Source organism: Rhinopithecus roxellana, chromosome 16, assembly GCF_007565055.1.
Source record: "Rhinopithecus roxellana isolate Shanxi Qingling chromosome 16, ASM756505v1, whole genome shotgun sequence".
NCBI classification, from domain to species: Eukaryota; Metazoa; Chordata; class Mammalia; order Primates; family Cercopithecidae; genus Rhinopithecus; species Rhinopithecus roxellana.
This window is the reverse complement of record NC_044564.1, coordinates 107,973,222-107,996,119: the sequence shown is the minus strand read 5'-3', so window position 1 is coordinate 107,996,119 and position 22,898 is coordinate 107,973,222. Positions and strand designations below refer to the sequence as shown.

The 22,898-nt window shown below is 42.6% G+C and overlaps 1 protein-coding gene and 1 long non-coding RNA gene across 4 annotated transcripts; one reads left to right on the top strand and one right to left on the bottom strand.

The window, feature by feature from the left end:
- The first annotated feature begins 3,828 nt into the window (after positions 1-3,828).
- LOC104670803 lies at positions 3,829-16,950 on the top strand. The gene is made up of 5 exons (XR_004054074.1): positions 3,829-4,018; positions 4,626-5,041; positions 8,191-8,349; positions 15,277-15,360; positions 16,815-16,950. It is a non-coding gene; the product is annotated as an uncharacterized LOC104670803 (long non-coding RNA).
- PGAP4 (post-GPI attachment to proteins GalNAc transferase 4) lies at positions 7,343-22,635 on the bottom strand. Of its 3 annotated transcripts, none has more exons than XR_004054073.1 (3): positions 22,362-22,635; positions 10,926-12,606; positions 7,343-7,791 (listed from the first exon to the last, which is right to left on the bottom strand). XR_004054073.1 is itself a non-coding variant. In XM_030920319.1 (3 exons), exon 3 carries the CDS (start codon positions 12,527-12,529, stop codon positions 11,318-11,320), a length of 1,212 nt encoding a protein of 403 aa, XP_030776179.1. In that variant the 5' UTR covers positions 12,530-12,606; positions 16,125-16,179; positions 22,362-22,584; the 3' UTR covers positions 10,763-11,317. The 3 variants fall into 3 exon arrangements, 2 of the variants coding, with proteins under 2 accessions (XP_010372455.1, XP_030776179.1); XM_030920319.1 differs by lacking the exon at positions 7,343-7,791 and adding an exon at positions 16,125-16,179 and having other exon boundaries at positions 10,763-12,606; positions 22,362-22,584; XM_010374153.2 differs by lacking the exon at positions 7,343-7,791 and having other exon boundaries at positions 8,604-12,606.
- Positions 22,636-22,898: the final 263 nt, after the last annotated feature.

The window sequence follows — 22,898 nt, the reverse complement described above, 5'->3', positions numbered from 1 at the left end:
TTGTTTTCGTTTTCAAGATTCTGCAGTAATGACAATATTTTTGAAGCACTGTCTACACTATTTGTCTATTCTGAAATTTTGTTGACAGAACTACTAAATAAATAGTACTGTTAATGGGAAACAAAGTAGAACTGTGTTAATCTAACAGAACTATCACAATAGGTTGATATTTATGGCACAGACAGAGACTGTTTACACTTATTCGGGCTGGCAGAAGTGACAGTGAATGGGGGAAATGATGGCATATAATTGGGAGGCAATGGGAGATAGTGAAAGAAGCCAGAAAGGGGAATATTGATTTTTGCCCCATCCAAAGTCTCCCCTCCCACACTGTCTATATCATACCATAGTCTTTCCCTGTCTCCCCAATTTTTTCATTAATATGGATTTTTAAAAATTTTATGGCAAATATGTTAAGGAGATGAAGACTAGCTCAGCAGCAGAATCTAGCAATTGGCTCTTCATTGTGATAAGCTTGCCAAGAATTTTTAATAGTGGGCCACATGACCAGAAATCCATGTGTTGGCAAAAGAAAGTTTATATTGATTTCAGTATTAGTGCATAGCAAGTTTTATATTAAAAATAAGAAGAACTTTATACAAAAGTGTGGTTATAAACCTTAGTTTGAACTTGTCTCTCTAGGAAGCACGTAGTAGAGTGAGGACACTGACCTAGATTGGGGACAAAACTGTCATTTTGTCATGGAGTAGAATGAATGTGATCCTGGGGAAAGGACTGAAGGGCTTGGGCAAAGGAGAAGTGAAGATTACGTTCAAGATGTATAAGAAGAGCAGAAGCCAGCTCTCCTCCCATTTCCACTTTGGTCTGGAGAGGAAGAGGCGTTTCTGCCACCCCCGTCCCCTCTGTCTTCCTTACTTTTTAGCTTCTTCCAGAGGGAGGAGGAATTACTCAAGTACTCAAAGCACAAGGCAATTACCAAACCACATTCCATTAGAGAGCAGGGTCTTTAAGCTGATGTTCCCTTAAGCTGATGCCCCAATAAGGGGCAATTACAGGCCCCTATTGCAGCACACTGGGAAAGGACATGGCCGTTCTCTGTCCTGTGCGTATGTACTATGTGCACAAATTGTATCTGGTCTGTTCCAGACCTTTTCATCACCCAGGGTGGAAGTGATGGAAAACTTCCTTAGGTTTGCAAACTTACATGGTATAATTGGATTTGGTTTAACAAAGATCTCTGCCCTGGGAGAGAAGTGGGCGCTTAGTTAATAAAAAGGTATTTTATTTTTTATTTGGTATTATTCTCATGTGGATATTCCTTAATTAGAAATCCCTGAATGGTAGGATTTCAGCTCCTAAACTGAACCCCTGACACTGACATAATTAATGTTAAACAAAATTTCTATCCAAAGGGAGCCCCAAAAAGAGGCAAAAATTGTATCTAAGCCAGAAGGACTACAACTAGGCTCAAGGTAACAGGACAAGTTCATAGGGTAGATAGTGAAACCAGGTTCCCTTTGTTGCATCATCTATGGATAGAGAGGACTATCATTTATCCATTCACCCACTCATCAACCAATCGCTCCTTTCATCCATTCAGTCGTTAACACATTTCTGAATTCCAAGCACTGGTCTGACTTCATAATACAGTAATAAACAAGTTGGTTATTGTTTGAAGGAGGATGGAAAAAAATGGGAAAAGAGGGTGTATGTAAATTTGTCATGAAATATATATATATATATGAGTCAGAAGGAATGGCTCATGGCTCATACATATATTATATATAATATATAATGACTCATATATAAAATCTCACACACACACACACGCACACACACACACACTCGAGTCAGAGAGAATGGGAAAGATGGCATAGCATTTTCTTCCACCCTTGACCTATGTTGAAGCCTACGATAGAGTGTACTGATGAGAAAGTTTTTGAGATTCTGAACATAAGCCGTACTGATTGCAAGATCAAGTGACAAAACAAAGCAACAGTTAGAAAGAGGGTCATTGTTTCCACTTTCCCCCAGAACCAAGTACTGACCTGTAAAGTAGATATCACTAGTATTCACCAAAATCTGTTCTCCTCCCTTTTCATATACATGAACCTCTCTGCACATTTTAGCCCTCTTGCAGTTAAAGTAGAGCTGTATTGATTAGTTCCAGCATTTGCAGCCTGAAGCAAAGAGCTAGTGAGTAACCAAGATTAAGTTATCAATTTAAACCTGCTTAGTTGACCAGGGAGGCTTCATGGAAAACAGCTGCCCTAAAGAGTTGCCCAGATCTCAATTAGATTTTGTGTCAGCGAGAAACAAACTTTTGTCATGGCAAGCCACTGAGAAGACACTGGGTCTTGCTGCACCAGTCTACCCTAGCCTGGAGAACTGATATTTGGGGAAGCATTAAAAAATAGTACCCCTGGCACAGGCACTGGTGGTTTCAAAATAGCTACTATAAGCGAGGGTAAAAGGCCTTTCCAGTTACTTTGCAAGGCAGTGTGGAGCCAGAACTGGAAAGGAAAGATAAAGTAGATGCTCTGTGATGATTGTAGCTAGCAGACTTCTTTGTGAGTACATACGTGTAAGGTACCTTTTTGCAGACTCCCAGAAATATTTAGTAGGACTTTTGGGGCTTGAGAAAGAGCGTTACCAACAAAGGAAACTCTGCATAATTTAATCTTAACATGACTGCTTACATCCAAAGACTGGTGACACATGATGTCTTTAGGTGCTAACTGAGCTGTGGGATCTGTTAGGCAGAGGTCACAATTCTGTTTCTGGTTGGTAGGAATGACTTTAGTTCCTATCTTCATTCTTACTCCTTTCTTGAAGAGTAAAGTGTCACCCATTGCTCAAATCTCTAGGAATTTCAGGATCTCCTGGGATTCATGTCAGACTCCTCTATATCTTTTCTGGGATACTGTGTTTTTTTGGAGAACATAATTTAATTTCATTATCATAGTTTTTTTTTCTTGAAACTGAATACAGACAGGAAAATACTTTCTGACACAGATGTATTAATATTTGCATGACAAAAAGAGCTTCAGAAATTTACAGCATGGTTTATACTATACATCAAAATCCATATGACTACTTTCTGAAATTGTGAATTTATTTTCAAAAAAATAAAAAGCTCTTCATGGGTCCCAAATCAACAATTCAAGACAATTCCACAATAGATTGAAAATAAGCACAAGCTTCCATTGCCATCTGGTCAATCCCATGTCCAATTTGAATTTGATTATCTGTACTTCCTTGAAAGTAGCAACAATGATCTTATTGTTTCCATGATGTTTCATGTTCAGTTGTTCAGATGTCCTATCATATGAGAAAGAAAATGCAATCTTATGGGCCACCAGGAATCTAAGAAGCTATGCCTCTCAAAGCGCTTTGATATCTTCAATTAATCTTGTAGCAGCTAGAATATGTTTTCAATAATGTGCCTAACTTAACCATATGACCATATTAAAATAAATTTCCATGTTACTTCAATTTCTAAATAAAATGGCATGAGCAGAAAGGATATTAAAAGTCTTGATCACTTCCCCCAGCAACAGGGCAGTTACTGTTCACATTTTACCAAAGAGCTATCCATGTGCCTCTTCTTCCTGGCCAGAAAAAAGCCCCATCTTGTTTAGGTGGTGGGTAGGGAGCCACTGAGATCATAGAAGATGGGCCCCTATCCAAGCCCCAAGGGAATGAATTGCAGCTGGGCTTGTCCTGTTTTCCTTTGCCTGTGATTGGTCTAGGAGTGAGCATGTGGCCTATTTCTGGCCCTACGAAGCAAAAGGAGAGGTCTGCTGGGAGACTTCCTGAAATTGCTCTTCCTGGAAGGAGGAAAATAAACAAAACAGCCACCAAGGGACTTTACAAGAGGAAGCTTTTTATCGCAGCCCCTTCCTACTGTCATTGAATGCAGCTCTGTGAGGACATGATATTTGAAGCTGCAGAAGCTAAGGTGGCAAAAGATGGCAGAACAGAAGAGCAGACAGAATCTGAGTCCTAGATGACATCACTGCACTGCTGCAACTGCCTTCTCCAGACCTCTTGCCAGGTGAGAAAATTAAATGTCATTATTGCTTAAGCCCCTGGGAGACTAGATTCTGTTACTTGCCAGTGAATGCATCCTAATGCTGCGACCATCTCTTGCACTGAAATCAACTTGCAAAATTTACAGCACAAACTCTGCCCATGTATGAAGAGAATGTAAAAAAGCATTCCAGCATCTCTTTTGAGAAAATAAATGGATAATACCATTTTTTCTTTTCATTTGAGTTGTCCTATCTTTGGCAAGTGAAAGCTGAAAAGCAGAATTTTCACATATAAATCAAATTTCTCCATTTCCCTCCTGGCATGGGATAAGAAACTCTTAGCTCATACATGCTTTCTAATTAGTTGAGAATTGGATTTCAAGCCCTACTCTTACTGTTCGGTTTATTCTGCTTAGTTCATTCAGATGAGAGAATCCTTGAAGGTAAAGTTTAGGGTGTTCAGGGTAGTCAGACGGTTATGAACAATGATTGTGAATGATGACATATTCCAGCATTTTGGAGCAGCAACTTAGTCAGCTATCCTCAGAGCCAGTCTGAGGACTCTGGCCAATACCAGTGTGGGTTGTCTAAACAAATTAATTTTTAAAAGTAAGGAATGTGTCTTTTCAGGTCTGTGGGTCCCTATGGAAACACTGACAAGAACAGGTGGAAGAAATATGTGGTCATCGGTTAAAAACCCTGCAGGGTTCAAAGAAGGGCACTCTTACATCATGTGATGGGTGAGCTGTAGTCATTCGGTGAGGGGAACTCCAGAAGACTGGATCCAACTCGCAACCAGCTACAGTGAAGTTATGATATGAGAAGCACTGACTTGGCACAAGACTTGGGAAAGGCAATGAGGCAGCAGGCAAGCTTTACGGGATGACACTTACCTTGAGGGAGCAAGGACAAGTTGTGACCTTCCCAGTCCTCTCTCCATTTGCAGATCAGCAAGCTTCTGTCAGCAAGGAGGGGTGGACAATGAAACTCTTTGGGTTCAGCTTGATTGTTTTTTGAGACAGGTGTTGCAAGGGACTGCCAAAAAGGTAAGTCATCTTTGGACAAGCCAAGTGCTTTGGGAGACAATCGTTTCTGAAAATAAGTGTTTGTGTCAAACATTCTCTTTGTCGGTAGGAGACTTTTTTGTTGGATCATGTTGTCCTCAGAAAAGAGGTTGCAGAGAAGATAAGGGAGTTGGGATGACTTACAGTCTCAGTGCTTTGGGGCAATTTATAGACAGCACCGTGTGATCCTGCCATCTCAGGACTTACCCCATGTTGCTAACTCCCTCACTGGGGCCAAGGTTCTGAAAGGAAGAAGGCATGTCTTATTCACTCACCTTTGAGTCTCCAGCACTGAGCACAGCACCTGTCACTCAGTAGGCACTCAATAAATGTAAATTGATATGAAACATGACACAAGGTGCCTTTCACAGAACAAAAATTAATTTGTCCTAAAGGCCTCCTGGGATACAATTTTGAATTTTAGTATGTGTCTACGTTGGGGTTAAGGTTAACGTTTAAGTGTGACAAGAAGGGGTTAGTTTGGCTGAAATAGTTCTTCCTGTGGTGTTAACTGGTAAAATGAAATATAATGTTATTCTAATCTCTTCCAAGCCTTTCCTGATTCAAACATGGAAATGTGTTTCTGCAGATTGCGGCATTTCAGCTAAAAGTTCAACAAGATTAAAAAGGAGAAAGCTTGAGTCATTTGAGTGAATATTGCAAACAGGATTTAGGTATTCATTAAGATAAGGATAAACTGCTAAATTTAGGTTTACTCATGATTAATTTGTTTGATGTATTTCCTTGCAGAATAATACATGAACTAGATTTTGAATGTGATACAGACACACACCATTTTTTACATACATAGCTTTTAAAATTTAGATGTATTCTATGTGTACAATCCAGAAAGGAGATGAAAGCCTGCCTCCTCTTTTATAAACTTATTTGGAGGGGGAGCTAAATGGAAGCCAAACTTTTGCTGAACTCCAGTTGGAAATGGATTCTGGATACACTGGGGCTGGAGAAAGTTAGGGTTGAGAAGGACAAGAGGCATTGCACAAACACATTCCTGGAAATGAATCTACACAGACTGGTTGACTTGAAAACTGGTTAACCAGAAATTTTGCCCTGCTTGGGGTAAAGCTAGAAACATTGAATCCCAAAATCTGTGAATAACATGCCTAATAGGAAAACTGAAAATTCTGTGTATTTCTTTTCCAAAATTAAATGGCAGCCAATGTTTGCAGGTAAAAAAACAAAACAAACAAACAAACAAAAAACCACAATGGGGAATTAGATTACAGCTGTTTGCTTAAAAATTGTTAACTGATTTTGTTGTTTGTTTAACGGAAACATTTGCATTGTGCATTCTTGTTATTTGAAGAAAAATGGTGAGAATATCACAGTGCAAATGCAGAATACAAGTTTGATAGAACTAATCTAATTTACCTTAGATACACTCCTCATCCGGGAGAATTTATTTAACTGGTAATTTAATTTAGGTGGAGAGGCACTTTAATTGGAGTTGATTACTGTGGGATTTTTATACACTGTACGATGCACTGTTGAGTTACAGCACCACATGATGTAAAGTTGGGTAATTTTAAGTCACTGGATATTTTTATCCCAACTATAATAGAATTTGCTGAAAAATGCTTATTAACTGAAACTGTTTTCTAGGTTGGATACTATTTGGAAAATCTTTGGGACTATGTCAAAGATGATTGGAAATTTAATAGAGCTAGCAGACCAAAAAACAAAACAAAACAAAACAAAAAGACTGAATTTATTAGGACTGCAGTGGTGAAGTGCTGCCACTTCAGGACACCCCACTGCCTGAATCGCAGCAGTGTTGCGAATCATCACTCTGCAGTGAATGGGAATTTTTGGTTTAGAGTTTAACAGATTTTCCTGGTCTTTCTCCTAGCGACCGACACAGAAATATGAAAGAATAAAATGATTTCAAAAAAAGCACCTACGTTAACCATTTGGGGGTGAAAATGATGAAAATGTAAAGGCAAATGATGAATTTATCAGAGAATGAAGGAACAGATAGCATATGTATGTAGGAACACAGTAGCTTTAAAATATCAGAAAGACGAGGAAAAGGACAGAGATGCCAAGTGAAGCAGAGGGTTTCTACATTTGTCATCGGCTCTTGCATGTCCCACGTTCCCTTATGTAATAGATCTTTAATGGGTGCCCTACTGTCACAGAACCTTTGTAAGACCAGCCTATGCAGAATGCAAAGGAACTAAATAATGGACAGTTAATGTTCTGGCAAAGCAATTTATTATCTTGCTAGGAGCTGGTTTCTCATTGCATTTAGAATAAACTTTAAACAGCTATATCACCTTCCAGGCCTGATATGATCTGGCCCCTGCAAACTTACCTTCATGTCTTCCCACTCCCATCCTCCTTCTTCAAGCTCTAGCTACACTCGCTTTCTTTCATCCTTGGACTTTTAACACTGATTCTTTCTGCAAGGCCTTTGCACTGCCGTGCTCTCTCTCTCTGGAATGCTTTTCCTTGGCTGAATTTTTCCATGTAATTCAGGTCTTAGTTCAATTTTAATATCCCCCAACTGATTTCCCATCCTATCTAAAGCAGTCCATGTCCTTCCCTATCCCTAGGTCCTGCTATCACATTACCTAGTTAGATTTCCTTGAAACCTCTTGAAATTCCCTTATTTATTCTTTTGAGTTTTTTTCTGCTTCACCTTCCCCATAGAACATGAGCTCCTCAGTGTCAGGGGTCTTCTGTTTCGTTCATTGCTATATCCCCAACACCTAGAATAGAACATGACACATAGTGAGCAATGAATGAATGAGAAAGAGTACAAGACTCACAGTGGAACTGCCTACGAACCAAAGGAATACTGGACAAAAAGAAATGGTCTAGGGAAGAAAATCAGGAAGAAGAGGAACAAAGAATGGGGTCTAGTGACTGAGAATTGGTTATAGTGCACACTTTTAGCTCCTATACAATGTTTGTTACATGCATTCCAAGCAGAGGGAATGGCAAGTGCTAAGAGGAAGTCTTTCCATCATCACACACAGCCGTTTTTCACTTTGTTGTTGCTAGTGGTTTTGTTTTCAGTGTGTGTTGGGAGTTGGGGGAGGATGGGTGTGAGGGATCCCTGTGTTTCCTGTGTTTCTCTCAGAGGAAGGCTGGGTTTTTTCTTTCAGGCTACAGGTGTTGCTGCATGTTCTTGGGGTTGTTAATGGAGCACAGACAGGAATACCACCCATGGCAGCTCTGCAACTTATTCTAAGACTTTTAGACCAAGAGGCAGGAAAGAGTGAAGGAATGATCACCACACTGTACCAGGGGTATACTGGTGAGAGGTAAGATGATTTGGGTGGCAGGGGTGACCCCCAATTTTTTTAACCCAGAAAAAGACGGATAAATGCTCTGATATTGCTGTGATCCAGGGATCTGTGGCCACAGTTGCTTGTGCAGGCAGCAGCCAATACTTCTGAATGGCCCCCTTGGGACTGCAAAACTGTGCGGGGGGGCAGGGAGCCCATACTATTTGCTACATCAGAAAAATCCATTCATGAAAAAGAAAGACAGAGAAGGATAAAAGTCTTCTCAGAAAGCCTTAGTAAAATGGGTGCTTTTATTTTCACAGACATATCTATGCAAATACACTCAGTCACAAGAGAGAGCTTCTTAAGCCTGATCATAATTTAAATTCTGAAAGGTGAGTGAGCCTGTTAAGAGACCTCCACCCTTCTAGTAACCTATGTCCCTTGATATGGGAAGGATATCTTAGTTCTCTCTAGCCCCTTGCTTAGGATTAAATGAGAGACTTCAGCTTTGGTGTAAAGCTGTCAGCTGCCCTAATCAAGGACAACACACAAAAATTAGACTCCTTATAAGAATAAGGGATTAAATGGAGGAAGATTTAGAAGTGGGTGGGAACAAAAGAGCAGAACTAAGCCTGCATCTGCAGAAAATGTCCAAGGACAGCTGACAGAGTTCAGCTCCATGGGGAAAAGGCATGTTAGTGTGTAGGTAGAGAAACTGGACAAGAAAGGATGGCCTTAGCCTTCCATAATGGAGAAGTCAAGGGAAGGGATGACTGCATGCAATAGACAACTGAATTAGAAAGAGCAGAAAAGTAAACCAGCAGTGCTTCCCTATCTTGGGCCTGGCTAGCTTAAAGTGGCTCCACTGGCATTGGTCAAAAAACTTTCATGAGGAGATCCAATCACCAGTGCAACAAACTCTAATGAGTTCTAAGTTGGAGATGGTTCAGTTCTAAAGCTTGGGGGTAGACAGGTCACTGGGAGAGAAGGAATGAAGGAGTGGGATCTGAACATTGTAATAAGTCATCTAGTAGCTCTGATCACTTTGGACATTGCTGGGGGATACATAACAGCTCACTACAACATTACAACACATACTTAGATCTGTTTGTTCCCCCAAACTAACATGACAATGTGTTTCTGCCATCTTAGCTTACAGAGACATGATTTAGTCCAGGTTATAGTCAGATTTTACAAAAGAGACTTTGACCACATAGATATTCATAAAATTAATCTGGTTAAGAAAAAAGTGCCGGGGCTTGAAGTCAGAAGAGCTCTGTTCCCATTCTGGCTATGCTGCTGTCAGGTTTGTGACCTGGAGAGCAGTTTAGCATCTCTGGGTCTCAATTTGTTCATCTGCAGAGTGTGGGTGATCAACCTTTATGTAATCCCTCTGTGTTGAGTGGGTCTCCAGATGGAAGTTCCCTGTGGGAATTTAAAAGCAAACTGTGGCATCGAAACAAACTGGACAATTGCTTGAACTCTTTATCATCATCCATCCTCATAAAGAAACTTGTTGGTCACTAGTCTGATAGTACTGTTAAAATACCTTTATTTGTACCTTTTGAGAAAAGTAATTTTCAGACTCTGATCTTAGAATAAGCTCATGAGGAGTCTCATTTCCAAACTGGAGATCATTTCCAGTTTGAATGAACAATTCTTCTTTTCGGCTTGGCTGACGGTGGGGCTAGGTGAAAGCTGAGCTGCACATCCTTCAGAGGTCACAATGAAAAGTCAGTCTTTATTCTAGCAGGGCTTGGTCTGGAATAGCTGGTACATAGGTGGCAGCCCCACGCCCTATCTCATACTTTAAACAACATCACCAATATTTTTTTCTGAAATAAGCTTGAGTTGTATATGTCTATTATAGGAGAGAAAAGTTTGCCAAGTGTCTTCTATGGACTAAGCACTTGCTAGGTGTTTTACATATATTCTGCCATTTAATCCTCAAGGTAACTTTAACAGGTAAGTATTACTGCCCTCATTTTACCAGTGAAGAAATTGAGACCCAGAGTGACTATATGACCTGCCCAAGGTGGTCACATCATTAGGGCATGGCAGAGATCTGAAATAAAAGTTCAGGTCTTCTGACTTCAGTCCATGCTTTTTTTTTTTTTTTTTTTTCCTATAACATCATGCTACCTAGAAGAAAAAGAAATGAGGGTAAGCAGTCAGCCAGCAAAGTCAGGAAAAATGATATGCCATTTGTAAAGAGCTCGTCCACACTATATCATTCTGAAATGTCCAGTTTTCAAAGAGTCAGAGCAGTACAGAAATGTTCAATGTTAAATCACTACTCAACATAAGCAATCTGACTGTGATGGTTCAGAAGCTCTTCCAGATCTTGTCGTGCCTTAAAGTTCTCATTAACAATATCAATTATCAGTGCACTACAGATATATAGGAAATGAAAATGCCAGGTAACAGAAAAGCCAGGTCACCTGCCTCCAAGATGCTGGGCACTGCACGGCTTTTATCAGTTTTTATTATACCAGGTCAAGGAAACAAATGGAATCTATCTACATGGTCCTGCCTCGTTAGGCATATATTCTAAACATACATCCATTTTCATACCCAATGAGAAAGAACTCAATTCCAAAGGATCTCACCTTTCACAAAATCCTACCCTTAAGATCCTAAAACAGTCATATCACTGTGCACAAGATTTTTGGCAGTCACAAGCTCTATCACAAAGCAGAGCTTAAAAACAGATGGAGAATATAACCAGGGTTCAAATGCATCCTCACTGGGTGGGTCAGACTGCATGAGGCAGTGTGGCTGTGTGGAGGGAGAGGTCCGGACCTGTGGCAAACTGCTGCTCCTGCCAGGAGGCTACCAAAGCCAAGGCTCTTGACTTATTCATGTTCCTCAGCTGCCCCGGTGCCTATATCTCTAACAACAGTAAACAGTGAAATACCTGCAGGCAACCATGTCTAAATAAAGAGATCAATATTTGAATCTTCAAGAAGTGGCCAACTTCAGAAAGGCATTTCTTGGCACCCTAGAGGAGACTGGGATGAAAGTTGTACCGGAGACTGGAGAAGAGCCCAATGTGTTTCACGAGGTTCGGCTCCACTACATAGGCCCTTTCTCCCTTGGCCCTCAACAGCGAGTACAGTGCCATGTCCTTGCCAAAGCCCTTGTGGCAGTACACTTGGGACAGGTAGGTGAGGGTCCGGCGGGCCGCAGGTGCGGGGAAGAGCATGGCTGGGGTGCAACACTGAGAGGCAGGAACCACGCTGTACAGGGAAGGACTCAGCCGCCGCAGTTCCAGGAAATAGTGCCGACCCACCAGCTCCACCAGACCCATGCTATACAGGGAGAAGAAGAGCATTACAGGCCAGCTAAACCCTGGGCGGCTGGCAAACCTCATGTAAATCCAGGTTAGTAAGGGCCCCAGCAACATGCCTACACCAACCCACTCCAGGATCCGCATGGGCTCTGGGTTGATGTAGTGCTGGAGCCTCTCGGGGTGATAGAGCTTGAGATAAAGGGCATCTCTGAGATGTGGCTCAGAGAAGCGAGCCCGCAGAAGATGCTCCAAGACTGGGAAGATCTGCTCTTCGGGAACAGCATCGTCTTCTACCATCAGGACGTAGTCTGGGTTGTAGGTCTGCAGGGATGACTCCAGGCAATAGACATAGTCCTGCTTTTCTTTCTCAAACGAATTGGTTGAAGGGTCATCACCATAATCATCCTCAGTGCCCTCATAGCGATTGGCCACAGGGACGTACTTGGAGAGCAACTTGGCATCAAAATGGCTCACACTGCGCTCCACGTTGCACAGAAAGAGTTGGTGCCCCTCGCACTGGGGGCCACATTGCTGAAGAAGCCGGTGGAACTGGGACACCACCTGCAGGACGTAGTGGAAGCCAGGCTGTCTGTCCACAGTGATGATGGTGATCACCAGCCAGGGCCGGGGGGTGGCCTGCCAGACAATGGGCACTGAGCCATTGGCAGAGGGAAGCTCCTCAAAATAGTGGAGGGCAGCCTCACCCTCTTTCAAGCTTTGCTGCAGGAACTCTTGGCTCATTTGGTTCAGATGCCAATGGCGCAGATAGAAGTAAGAGTGCAGAAGTCGGTGACAGGCCAGGGGGGCCAGCAGGCCAAATGTCACCACTGTTAGGATGAAGAGCTGGACAGCGGTGCTGCCCCAGGAGAGTCGCCGCAGCCTCCGGAGGAGCATGGCAGCTGGAGAGGTTGAAGTGCTCATGAGGTCAACTTTTGTTCATGTCTGGTCCCAAGAAAAAAACATCCTGGAACTCAGGCCAGAGTCATCAGAAATCAAACCTAAAGAGAGAGGAAGTAGGGAATGGTAAGGGTAAGCTTTTTTTTTTTTTTTTTTTTAAAACAAAAAACAAAAAAACAAAGGGCCAATAACTGAACTCAGCACATATCAAACCAGAAATTATAATTCAAGGCTCTGTAGCTTCTAGAGACTTTAAAGTATTTTCTGCAGTAAACCTTTCTTTGGTCGTGTCTGCTAACAGCCTCTGGGATGTTTTTATTATTTCTATGAGTAACAAGATCTCAGTGCATCCAACCAAGTCTCCATGCCTAAAGATACTTAATTAGGTTTATAATGTGCCAGAAAATCTCCAGGTAGGCTGTTAGGATCATTATTCACCAGGTACACAGACAATAGGTTCTTAAAACGGGCAAAAAAGCAAGGCTTGGCACAAAGGAAATATACAGATTTAGAGCAAGTTCCAGCATAAGGGCCCAGAAAATACTTGTTGATTAACTGTGCATATAGCAATTTCCAAAAAAATCTTGTCCAACAAGAGAAGGAATACTTAGGATTCTCTGAAATATCTTTGTTATTTAACGTCATTTTTCATTCACATGTTTCTAATCTCACGCAACTATACTTAACATTGCATATTAATTTAATCCTGATTGTTCTCCCATTTTATTTTTGTAGATCATGGGAACCAATGAGAGGAAGTATCTCCCATAAGCAAGCAAACTCTAGAGCTCTAGGCTTGGGGAGGGAGGAAACATCTGGAGGAAGATCCATGAGTAGCTTTTCAATGAAGGGGGTGTGGGTGGGGCAGGGAAAGGCAGAGGTGAATATGGAAGAGACAGTTGCCCTCAGTTTGGTCCAGGAAAAAATGCTGTGTGATGTAATGATTCAGAGCATGGGCCTGAGGCCAGGCTCATGTTGGTATGGATCCTAGCTCTACCTCTCACTTGTTGGGAAGTCAGTTTACCTCTCTATATCTTACATTTCTCAGCTCTAAAATGGAAATAATAATATCCGTCTCTTAGGGTTACTGTGAATATAAAATACGTTAGAAAGCAAAATAATGCAGAGTAAAAATGCCATTAAAATCTATCCATATGTTCAAACTCATAATAATATTTCAGAAGTAAGCAGGTCTAATGTTCTGATGGAAAAGAGACTACTGCCAAAAAACAGAATTAAAAGGACAAAGCCAGTCCTTTGCTAGTAGGGTCAATGCAAAACTAAATGGTGTCTGCAGTACAGAAAGTAAATCTCTTGCCTCAGAAGCATAATGAGGTTTATACACATTTGGAGGAAAACTGTGTAGTTTGTGAGTTACTGCAAAGGGAGGATTGCCCAGGAATCATGTGAGGTTGCTGTGGAGCAGACTCAGCCAGTGCTCTCATATCCATGTTCTCCCCTTGAGCACACAGAAAGACCTCATTTCCTAGCTTGCCTTCTCCAGGTGGAGTCATGTGACTAGGGCTTGTCAGCAAAGTGACAGCAGTGACACCTGGGACAAGGTAGTTGAGAACAGATGTGCCATTTCGACTTTCTCTTTCCCCGTCTGCCAGCTGAATGGACAGCCCTGGTGGATCTAGAGGAGGGTACAGTCACCAGATGGCAGAAGCCTGGGTCCTTGAATCCTGTACCTACATATCCCAGTTTTGGGACTGCATGGAACAGATGTCCCTCCCACTGCCCACCTCCCAGTACCCTCCCAAACTAGAGTGGACTGTGTTGTGAGCAATACATAAACCACTGTGTCTAGATACCAATAATTTTTGGACTTTATTACAGCAGTTAGCCTCTACAGTTGTGTAGAATATCAAATATCTATAGTACAGTGACATGGTAATTTCTCAAGTAGAGAAACAAGTTTCATTTCAGCCACAGAAGCAGATTGTACTATGGGACTCAAAGGTGAGACAGACTATCCTAGTACTAAGAGATCAGGATAGTACCCAAAGAGGGAACAAAACAAAGAGAGGTTGGAATAGTATGCAACCCCAGTCTTGCTGGTTTATGAACGTCCAGCATATTGCAGACTGGTTGCTTCTTCCTCTGCTCTGCTCAGGGCAATGGAGTTAACAAATCATGTGGTTGCACATCCACGTAGTCTCACCAGTTCCACATCACTACTAATGGAAGCCAATACTAGAATTGGGCTGAGCTCACACTCCTGCAGTATTGGCCTTGGAAAAGGAGGCATTCAAATGGCTTTCTGCTCAGACTATTATCCCTGCCTTTGCTATTACCACAAGGGAGCTGGATCAATCTAGAGGCGGGAACTAGAGACAATGAGATAGGGCAGGCAGTTTGGAAAATGCCAGGCACATAGTAAGTACTATTACTTACTATGATATGTCACAGGGGAAAGAAATGGGAACACCTAGTACTGACATCAGGATAACCTTGGGTCCCAGGGAATTTATCCTACTGGGGACAATAAAATCATTAACATCTCACATAGTCCTTCATTTTAAAACTATGTCTGTGAGACTGCTGTTCCACTGACAATAAGGAAAAGAGAGGGATTCTGTTCAGAGGACACATAGTCCCTGCCTATATTAATCAGCTTTGCTGGGGTGATTAACAGTCTCAAATCTTCATTAACTTAAAGTAACAACATGTATTTCCTGCATACGGGTTTGTGGATAGCTGTGGCTCAGTTGGGGTCAGCTCCAGAATGTAGGTCAGAATTAGTTCATGCCACATGCCCCTCCTTCTAGATTGAGCTGCAGAAGAAACAGTCACCTGGAGCGTGTTCCTATGTTGCCTGGAAGCTGCACAAGAGACCAAGTCAAAACATGCAGGTACATTTACATCCTTGTTTCAGTGTGTCACAAATCAAGTCTACTCATCATCCATTGGCCAAAACAATGGGACAGGCAGATTTACTCCTCCCACAGAGCAGAAGCAGGGGAAAGTGAAGATTCAATAGAAAAAAAAAAAAAAAAAGCAACAGGCCGATTTCTAAATCCTGAGGAGAAAAGAAAGCATCTAGCAATCTGCTCAGAGAGTATGGAAATTTTTTTAGAATGCTCACAGGGCTTAAGACCCAGCCCCCAACCCCAATCATTACACACTGCACGAATAAGGACAGGCTTCAGTAATGATCCCCAAAATCTCAGTGGCTTATAAGAACGAAGGTTTAATTCTTGCTCATGTTACTTGTCCTTTATAGGTCAATTGTGCCTCTGTTGCCTATTGTTTGTACTCTAGGACCCAGGCAGGTAGAACTGTTTTTTGTTTGTTTGTTTGTTTGTTTTGTTTTAACGTTGCTGGTTTTGTGGTAGAGAGAAAAAGGGGGAATAGTGCACCACAAGCGGGCTCTCAAAGCTACTTCTCAAAAGTGACACAGGTCACTTCCACCCACATTTCATTGACTGGAACAAGCCACATAATAACACAAGTTCAACAGAGCAGAGTTACGTCATTTTCCTGCATGAAGGGAGTGCCAAAAGATACATGGCCACACCTGAAGCCAATACTGGAGAAATATATGTATTCCAGGGAGGGGCAGAAATGTACTCCAGGGAGGGGCATTTTGAACAATAATGCAACCTACCACACCTACCTAGGACACAGGAGCTGGGATCAGATCCTTCATTCAAGATTAGATGACTGCTTTGCTGAAAATCCAACCACATTGAGTTATAGAGTCATTCAGGAGTATGTTCTTGTTTACTTTTTAAAACATTTTCTTAAAAGATTTAACCAATCGTTACACAGTAGGCTGTGGTGTCCAATGCCACCTATAATTTATTTCACCTTACTGATCTGCTTTTAAGAAGAATGAACAGCTGGATGTGGTGGCTCAAGCCTGTAATCCCAGCACTTTAGGAGGCTGAGGCAGGTGGATGGCTTGAACCTAGGAGATTCAGACCAGCCTGGGCAACATGGCAAAACCCAGTCTCAACAAAAGATACAAAAATTAGCCAGGCATGGTAGCATGTTCCTGTAGTCCTAGCTACTCAGGAGGCTGAGGCAGAAGGATGCTGAGCCCCAGCAGGTTGAGGCTGCAACGAGCCACGATCGTACCACTGCACTCCAGCCTAGGTGACAGAGAAAATCCCTGTCTCAAACAAAGCAAACAAACAAACAAACAAAAAGATAAAAGATAAATGGCCTTAGGGGAACAGATATAAAAACATAGGACTTTTCACTGCTAGTTTGGGGAAGGAGTTTTTTTTTAATTCCCAGCCCAATCATAAGGGTGAGACAAGAGGGCTATGTCTATGTTACCACTCTGATTGTCTTTTTCCAGAATTCCAGTTGCCCATGATGTCACAGGCTGAGGCCCACACTCCAGAGACACTGTGGACTGACTGGCACCTCTGAGCTGACCTAATAATGATTGCACCATTACAGCTCCGATTCTACAGAACAATACATAGCCAGTTCTTATCTATGCTTTGCATGTGCTCTTTGAAACACAGCTCTTCCCTAAACAGAGCTCTTTACCTGTTACCATGTCTAGAGTGTAGGGCTCAGGGAAGACAGTAAAGGACACAGATTCTGAGAAATGAACATGAACTAGGGCTTAGATGAATAAATGGAGTGACAACAACAGTTACATTTTAGTGCAACTTCTGAAAATTAAACTAAAGGATCCACGGGTGTGGGAGACACAATACCAGGGTGTGAGTCAGGGGATGAGTGCTCAAGAATGTTCTATGTTTCCCAAATCCACTATATGAATGGCACCACCACTTTCCCAGGCAACTCAGTCTAAAACACTAGTTAGTTCTAACTTCTCACCTCCATGCACTCACTTCCTAATCCCACATCTACAGCCTCTTTTATTATGCCTCTCTTTTCCTCTTTTCCCCTCCCCTTCCCCTTGTCAAGCCTTCCTGCCTGCCGCACTCTAGTTCCTCCTCAGCACCTCCAAGCCAGCTGATTCCAACAGGCTCCTAACAGAGCTTCTGACCTCCAGAATGAGCAACACAAGCCAAAAGATCTGGGTCCAGTTCTCGTCCTAATGCTCACTAATTCGATCAATTTGTATAAAAAAAATCATTTATCTCTCTGAGCCTATTTTATTTCTCTGTGAAATAGGAAAATAAAAAATACTTCAGCTGGGCGCAGTGGCTTACGCTGGTAATCCCAGTACTTTGGGAGGCCGAGGCGGGCGGATCATGAGGTCAGGTGATTGAGACCATCCTGGTCAACACAGTGAAACCTCGTCTCTACTAAAAATACAAAAATCAGCTGGGCGTGGTGGCACGTGCCTGTAATCCCAGCTACTCAGGAGACTGAGGTAGAAGAATCGCTTGAACCAGGCAGTTAGAGGTTGCAGTGAGCCGAGATTGTGCTACTGCACTCCAGCTTGGCAACACAGTGAAACTGTGTCTCAAAAAAAAAAAAAAAAAGTCATTGTGACAATGAAGAGACAATAGCTATGATAGCCCTTTGTCAGCATAGGACACTGTGCAGATGATGGTGATGTTTTACCTGATCAGCATCCATCTGATACTCTGAAGCATAAGTCAGAACATGGCACTCTTTTCTGTAAAACTATTCAATGATTCCCCCATGACTGTAGAATAAAGTTCAAATTATTTGCCAACATTCTTCACAATCCAGTTCCAACTATCTTTCCAGCTGCATTTCTACTCCTCACACTGTCTAACTCAACCAAGAATCAGCTCAAAAGGTACCTCTTCCAAAAGCCAACCCTGACCTCTCCAACCAGAAAGAATCTCTTTTTTCCCCTTAAGTACTGAGGCCCTTTCTATGAACTTTTCCTCCAGGGCATTCATTTGTCACTTTCTACTTCAGACTCATCTATTTACAGCTACCGCTTATTAAGGCCATACTACATATAGCATGGAATTAATCCCATTTAGTTGAAAAAACTGATGCTAACAAGTTGCAAGCAGGAAATTCAAGCACAAGGATAAATTTCAAAGCTCATGTTTTTCCATGATGCCTGTTGTCTTCCATGGCCTTGTTTATGGCCCTTGACTTATGATCTGATTGGACTTTTAAATCTCTTTTTAGTAGATTTAGTCTGATTTATCTTTGGTATGCTTCACAGACCCAGCATAGAACTATGCATAAAAGACACTCAATGCTTGTTGAGCAAATAAATAGCCTCTTTGACCTCTATGGGTCTCAGGTCCTCAGCTATAAAATTGGTAGTATCAAAGAGCTGGTCATATACTGTGTAGAGATGGACTTATTTGTAAATGTTTGCGGAGCACTTACGTGCCAGGCACTGTTCTAAGCATTTCATCTATCGATCCTCATAAAAAGCCTATGAGAAGTATGACTATTAAGCCCATTTTATACTTTAAAAAACTAAGCTTTTAAGCAGGTGGCAAAACTTGAACCCAGGCAGACTGTGTCCAGAACCCACGTTCTCAACCAATATGCACGACTGCCTGCACAAATTTGGAGCCCAGGAAATTCAACTGAAAAACCATTAGAAATGGCAATAGACTTTCAAAACATGGTTGGTACCAGAATTAATATGCAAAAATAATATATAATATACATAGCAAGTATATATACACAGGTACTATATATATGCATTACATGTTCATATCTGTATCTATATTATAATGATTGCTTTCATGTAAACAATCACCAGTGAACTAAGGGAATAAAAAATCCCAATCAAAAGGGAAAAAATAACCCAAATACCTAGAAATAAATTTCAGAAATATGCAGAATATATACATATACTACAAAATTCTACCAAAGGGTATTTAAAAAGTCATTAATAAACAGAAAAATGATGCTCAGGTGAAAAGACTTGGTACTAGAGATCCCTTTCTCCATAATTAATCTCTATATTTAACATCTGAATTTAATTTACTTCAAGAGGGAGTGGCAGAGTTCAACAACTAGGCACTTTCATATAAATTGGTGCAGTTTTTGGAGGAAATGTTGGGGTGTTGGGGCAGTATCTATTAACATTTTATATGTGCATCCCCTTTGACATAACGATCCTACTTCTAGGAATCTACTCTGCAGAAATGCCAACACATGCTACCAAAGATGGATAAGAAATGTTCATTGCTGTTTTGTTTGTAGTAGAAAGAAAAAGAGAAAGAGTGGGAGAGGAATGGAGGGAGAAAGGGAAGAAAGGAAGGAAGAGAAAGGAAAGAAAGAAGAAAGAAAGAGAGAGTGAGGAAGAGGGTGGGAGGGAGAACGGAAGAAAGGAAGAACTGCAGGCAAATGAAATACCTAGCAAAGGGAACAGATTTTTAGAGAATCATAAAAGGGTATGCTGTGAACATGTTAAGAAGAAAGAGAAAGGTTTAAATATGTTGACATAAAAGAAATCGTAGCTAGATTTGTGCTTTGGACTGAACGTTTGCCCTCCTCCTCCCCAGCCACAATCCGTGTTATAAATCCTAATCTCCAATGTGATGGTATGCAAAGACAGGGTCTTTGGAAGGTAATCAGGTCATAAGGGTGCAGACCTCAGTAATGCATGCTCTTTATTAGTGCCCTTATAAAAAAAGACAGGAGCGATCACTTCTTTTCTCTGCTCTCTCACATGTAAATCAGGAAGAGGGCCCTCACCAAAACTTGACCATGCTGGCACCCTGATCTGGAACTTCCAGCTTCCAGAAGTTTGAGAAATAAATGTGTCTGTTGTTTAAGCCACCTACTCCTTGAGAATATGTTACAGCAGCTCAAGTAGACTAAGACCAGAAGGGAGAAATGCGAACTATATCAGTGCAAATTACAGAAAAATATGCAGAGATATGACCAATTTATTTTTGATGTGGAGTATAATTTAGTGAAGGAGAAATGATGGGTATGGGGATGGCAATTTCCTGTTTTGATATCTACATTTCTGCAAAGAGCATTACTTTTATAATCATAATTAAGCATTCGATTAAACACTGAGTCTTGTGTTAGACACTGGGAAGGTGAACATGACAGGGCACCTGTTAAGTCCATTTTTTTATTCGTGATTTAAATTGCTATAGCTATAATAAATTAAATTACATATATATATCTGTTTGTGGATATTGGCAGCTATCTCTCCCTACATTGTGGTGCCAGTGCCATGTCATTTTCATTACGAAAGCTTTATAACAGGTTTTACTATCTGACTAGGCAGATTCTCTCTCATTACCCAGCATCGTAATTTTCTAGGCCTTTACAAATTAATTTTATTGAGGTACGGTTTACATACAATACAATGCACCGCTTAAATATATATTTTGATGAGTTTTGTCAAATTTATATTCCCATATAACCATCAAAATAAAAAATAGACCAAAGTATCCAAAAGATCATTTGGAATTAGAACTAGTAAAAATTAACAGAAAATACTCCCTATAGTGCAACATGTGACAAAGAATTACTACTTTAATGTGTAATACACATAAAGTGCTTAAAAACTAGGAAGAGAAAGATACTCCAACTGAAAAATGGGCAGAAAAATTAACAATCAACTCACCTACAGAAATGCAAAAGGCTACTACACAGAAGAAAAAGTGTTAATTCCTACTGGTAATCAAAGACATGCAAATTAAGACAAGATACCATTTCTTGGTCCACACTTTTGATTCAAAACTTCAAATGTGTATACATGGAGAAAATTTTAAGATATGCAGAAAATCTAAACCATCTAGAAGTTGAAGTTTTAAGTTATTTTTATTTTGTTTCTCCTTTGGAGTTTTGTTTCCTGGATGTTTTCTAATAAGCGTATCCTTACAACATTCTGATAATTCTAATAATGTTAGTTTTCTCTTCTCACCTCATAAAGTACCTAGTGCAGTGCATTCTAGAAATTCAACCCTAAAAAAAAGCTATTTCCCCTTAGAAGGATTAGTTGTCTTGGAGAAACTCACACATGCACGCGCACACACACCTGCATGTGTTGCTAATGGTCCGCATGGTGAGATCATCATTGGAGCCGCCCTGCGGCCCCCCGGAGAGAGTCTGGGTCGAGCAGGGGATGCGGGTCACAACGACCCTGCAGGAGCTCACGCCCCAAGACACCGTGAGCGCAGTGCGACACTGGCGACGCCCGAGCCAAGGGCCAGAAAGAGGGTGAGACACGCCCACGTGGACCTAATTAACCCTCCCTCTTGGAAAAAGTATGGGGGACGATGTCCAGGGCACTGGATCTAGTGTCTGTCGCTGACCTTGGGCAGTCCCTGCCACGCTTGAGCCTCAGTTTCCCACCCGTAGCCGAGCTGACCGTCTCCATCGCTGTGCTCCTTCCCTTCTGCTGTTTTTTTCCAGGTGCTGGGAAGGACGCCTTCCTCTGCCCAGTCGCCCTCCCCCAGCCCTTGGCTGCGAGGTCGCCCGCAGAAACCCAACACTGCGGCCGCGCTCTCGGCGCGCCAGGCGAACCTAAGGTGTGGACGCGCTGCGAGGGTCCCCTGCTTGCGGGCGGCCATTAGGCGCCAGGCCCCTTGGCGTTTCGGCCCTGCTAGGCTCGGCGAGGGTCTTACCCAGACAGGCACGCGCCCCCCTCGCGTCCTTCTGTTGGCCTGTCAGCGCAGCTGGCGCAGGCTAGGGCCAGGGAGGCGCCCCCGCCGCACTCAACCATCCCCGCACTGACGCGGGCCCCTGCAGCGCGGGGGACCCTGCCGGACCTCGCAATCCTCCGGCAGGAAGCGGTCGGAGCTCCGGGCAGGGCCGCTAGGCAACCCGCCTGCCCGAGGCGCACTGCCAGGGGCACAGGCCCTCTGCGAAGCCTCTCCCCAACCCTCAGCTGCCCTGCTTGTGCCAGCTGTGGCCACCCCTAATCCTTGTCCCCGTGCTCTGGTGTCTCTCCAGGGCTCCGACCACCGCGCCAAAAGGGCTGGGCAGATCGTGCGCAACAGAAACCTACCTGGTTGGGGCTATCAACTCGGTCCCCTGCGCGCGCCGAGGGCCGCCTCTGGTATCGCCCAGGCTGGCTAGCTCATCCCGGTGGAGGCGCCATCGCCGGGGCCCAGAAGGAGCGGGCGCAGCGCGGTTTGGGTGTGCGCCCGAGCCTCACCTCCTCCCGCCTCGCAGCTCGGTCGCAGGGCTCCCCTTGCTCAGGCGGGCCATGTGACCCGCGAGCTGCGGAGCGACCGCGGCCCCCAAAGCCGGCTTGGGGAAAAAGGATGGCAAAAGGCGCCAACTGATGGGCAGCCAGGGAAAAGCAGGAGTCGCCCCCAAGTCACGCAAACAGGAAGCCTGTTTCTTTTGTGAGGGAACTAGAAGCCAGCATTATATTTCATCAGGTGGGTACACAGAGACTTATTCACACCAATGGAACGATCTCTCTCAGTGCGTGAGAAAGCTATTACTTTGGGTCTTGAATGTTTTTCAGTCTTCCCAAAACCCTCAATTTAAACACAAATGGCCACGAGAGACAAAACGCCTGAGGTATGGGAAGGTA

Coding starts and splice junctions, on each gene's coding strand:
- PGAP4 (XM_010374153.2), bottom strand. CDS start 12,529: ATGAGCACTTCAACCTCTCCAGCTGCCATGCTCCTCCGGAGGCTGCGG.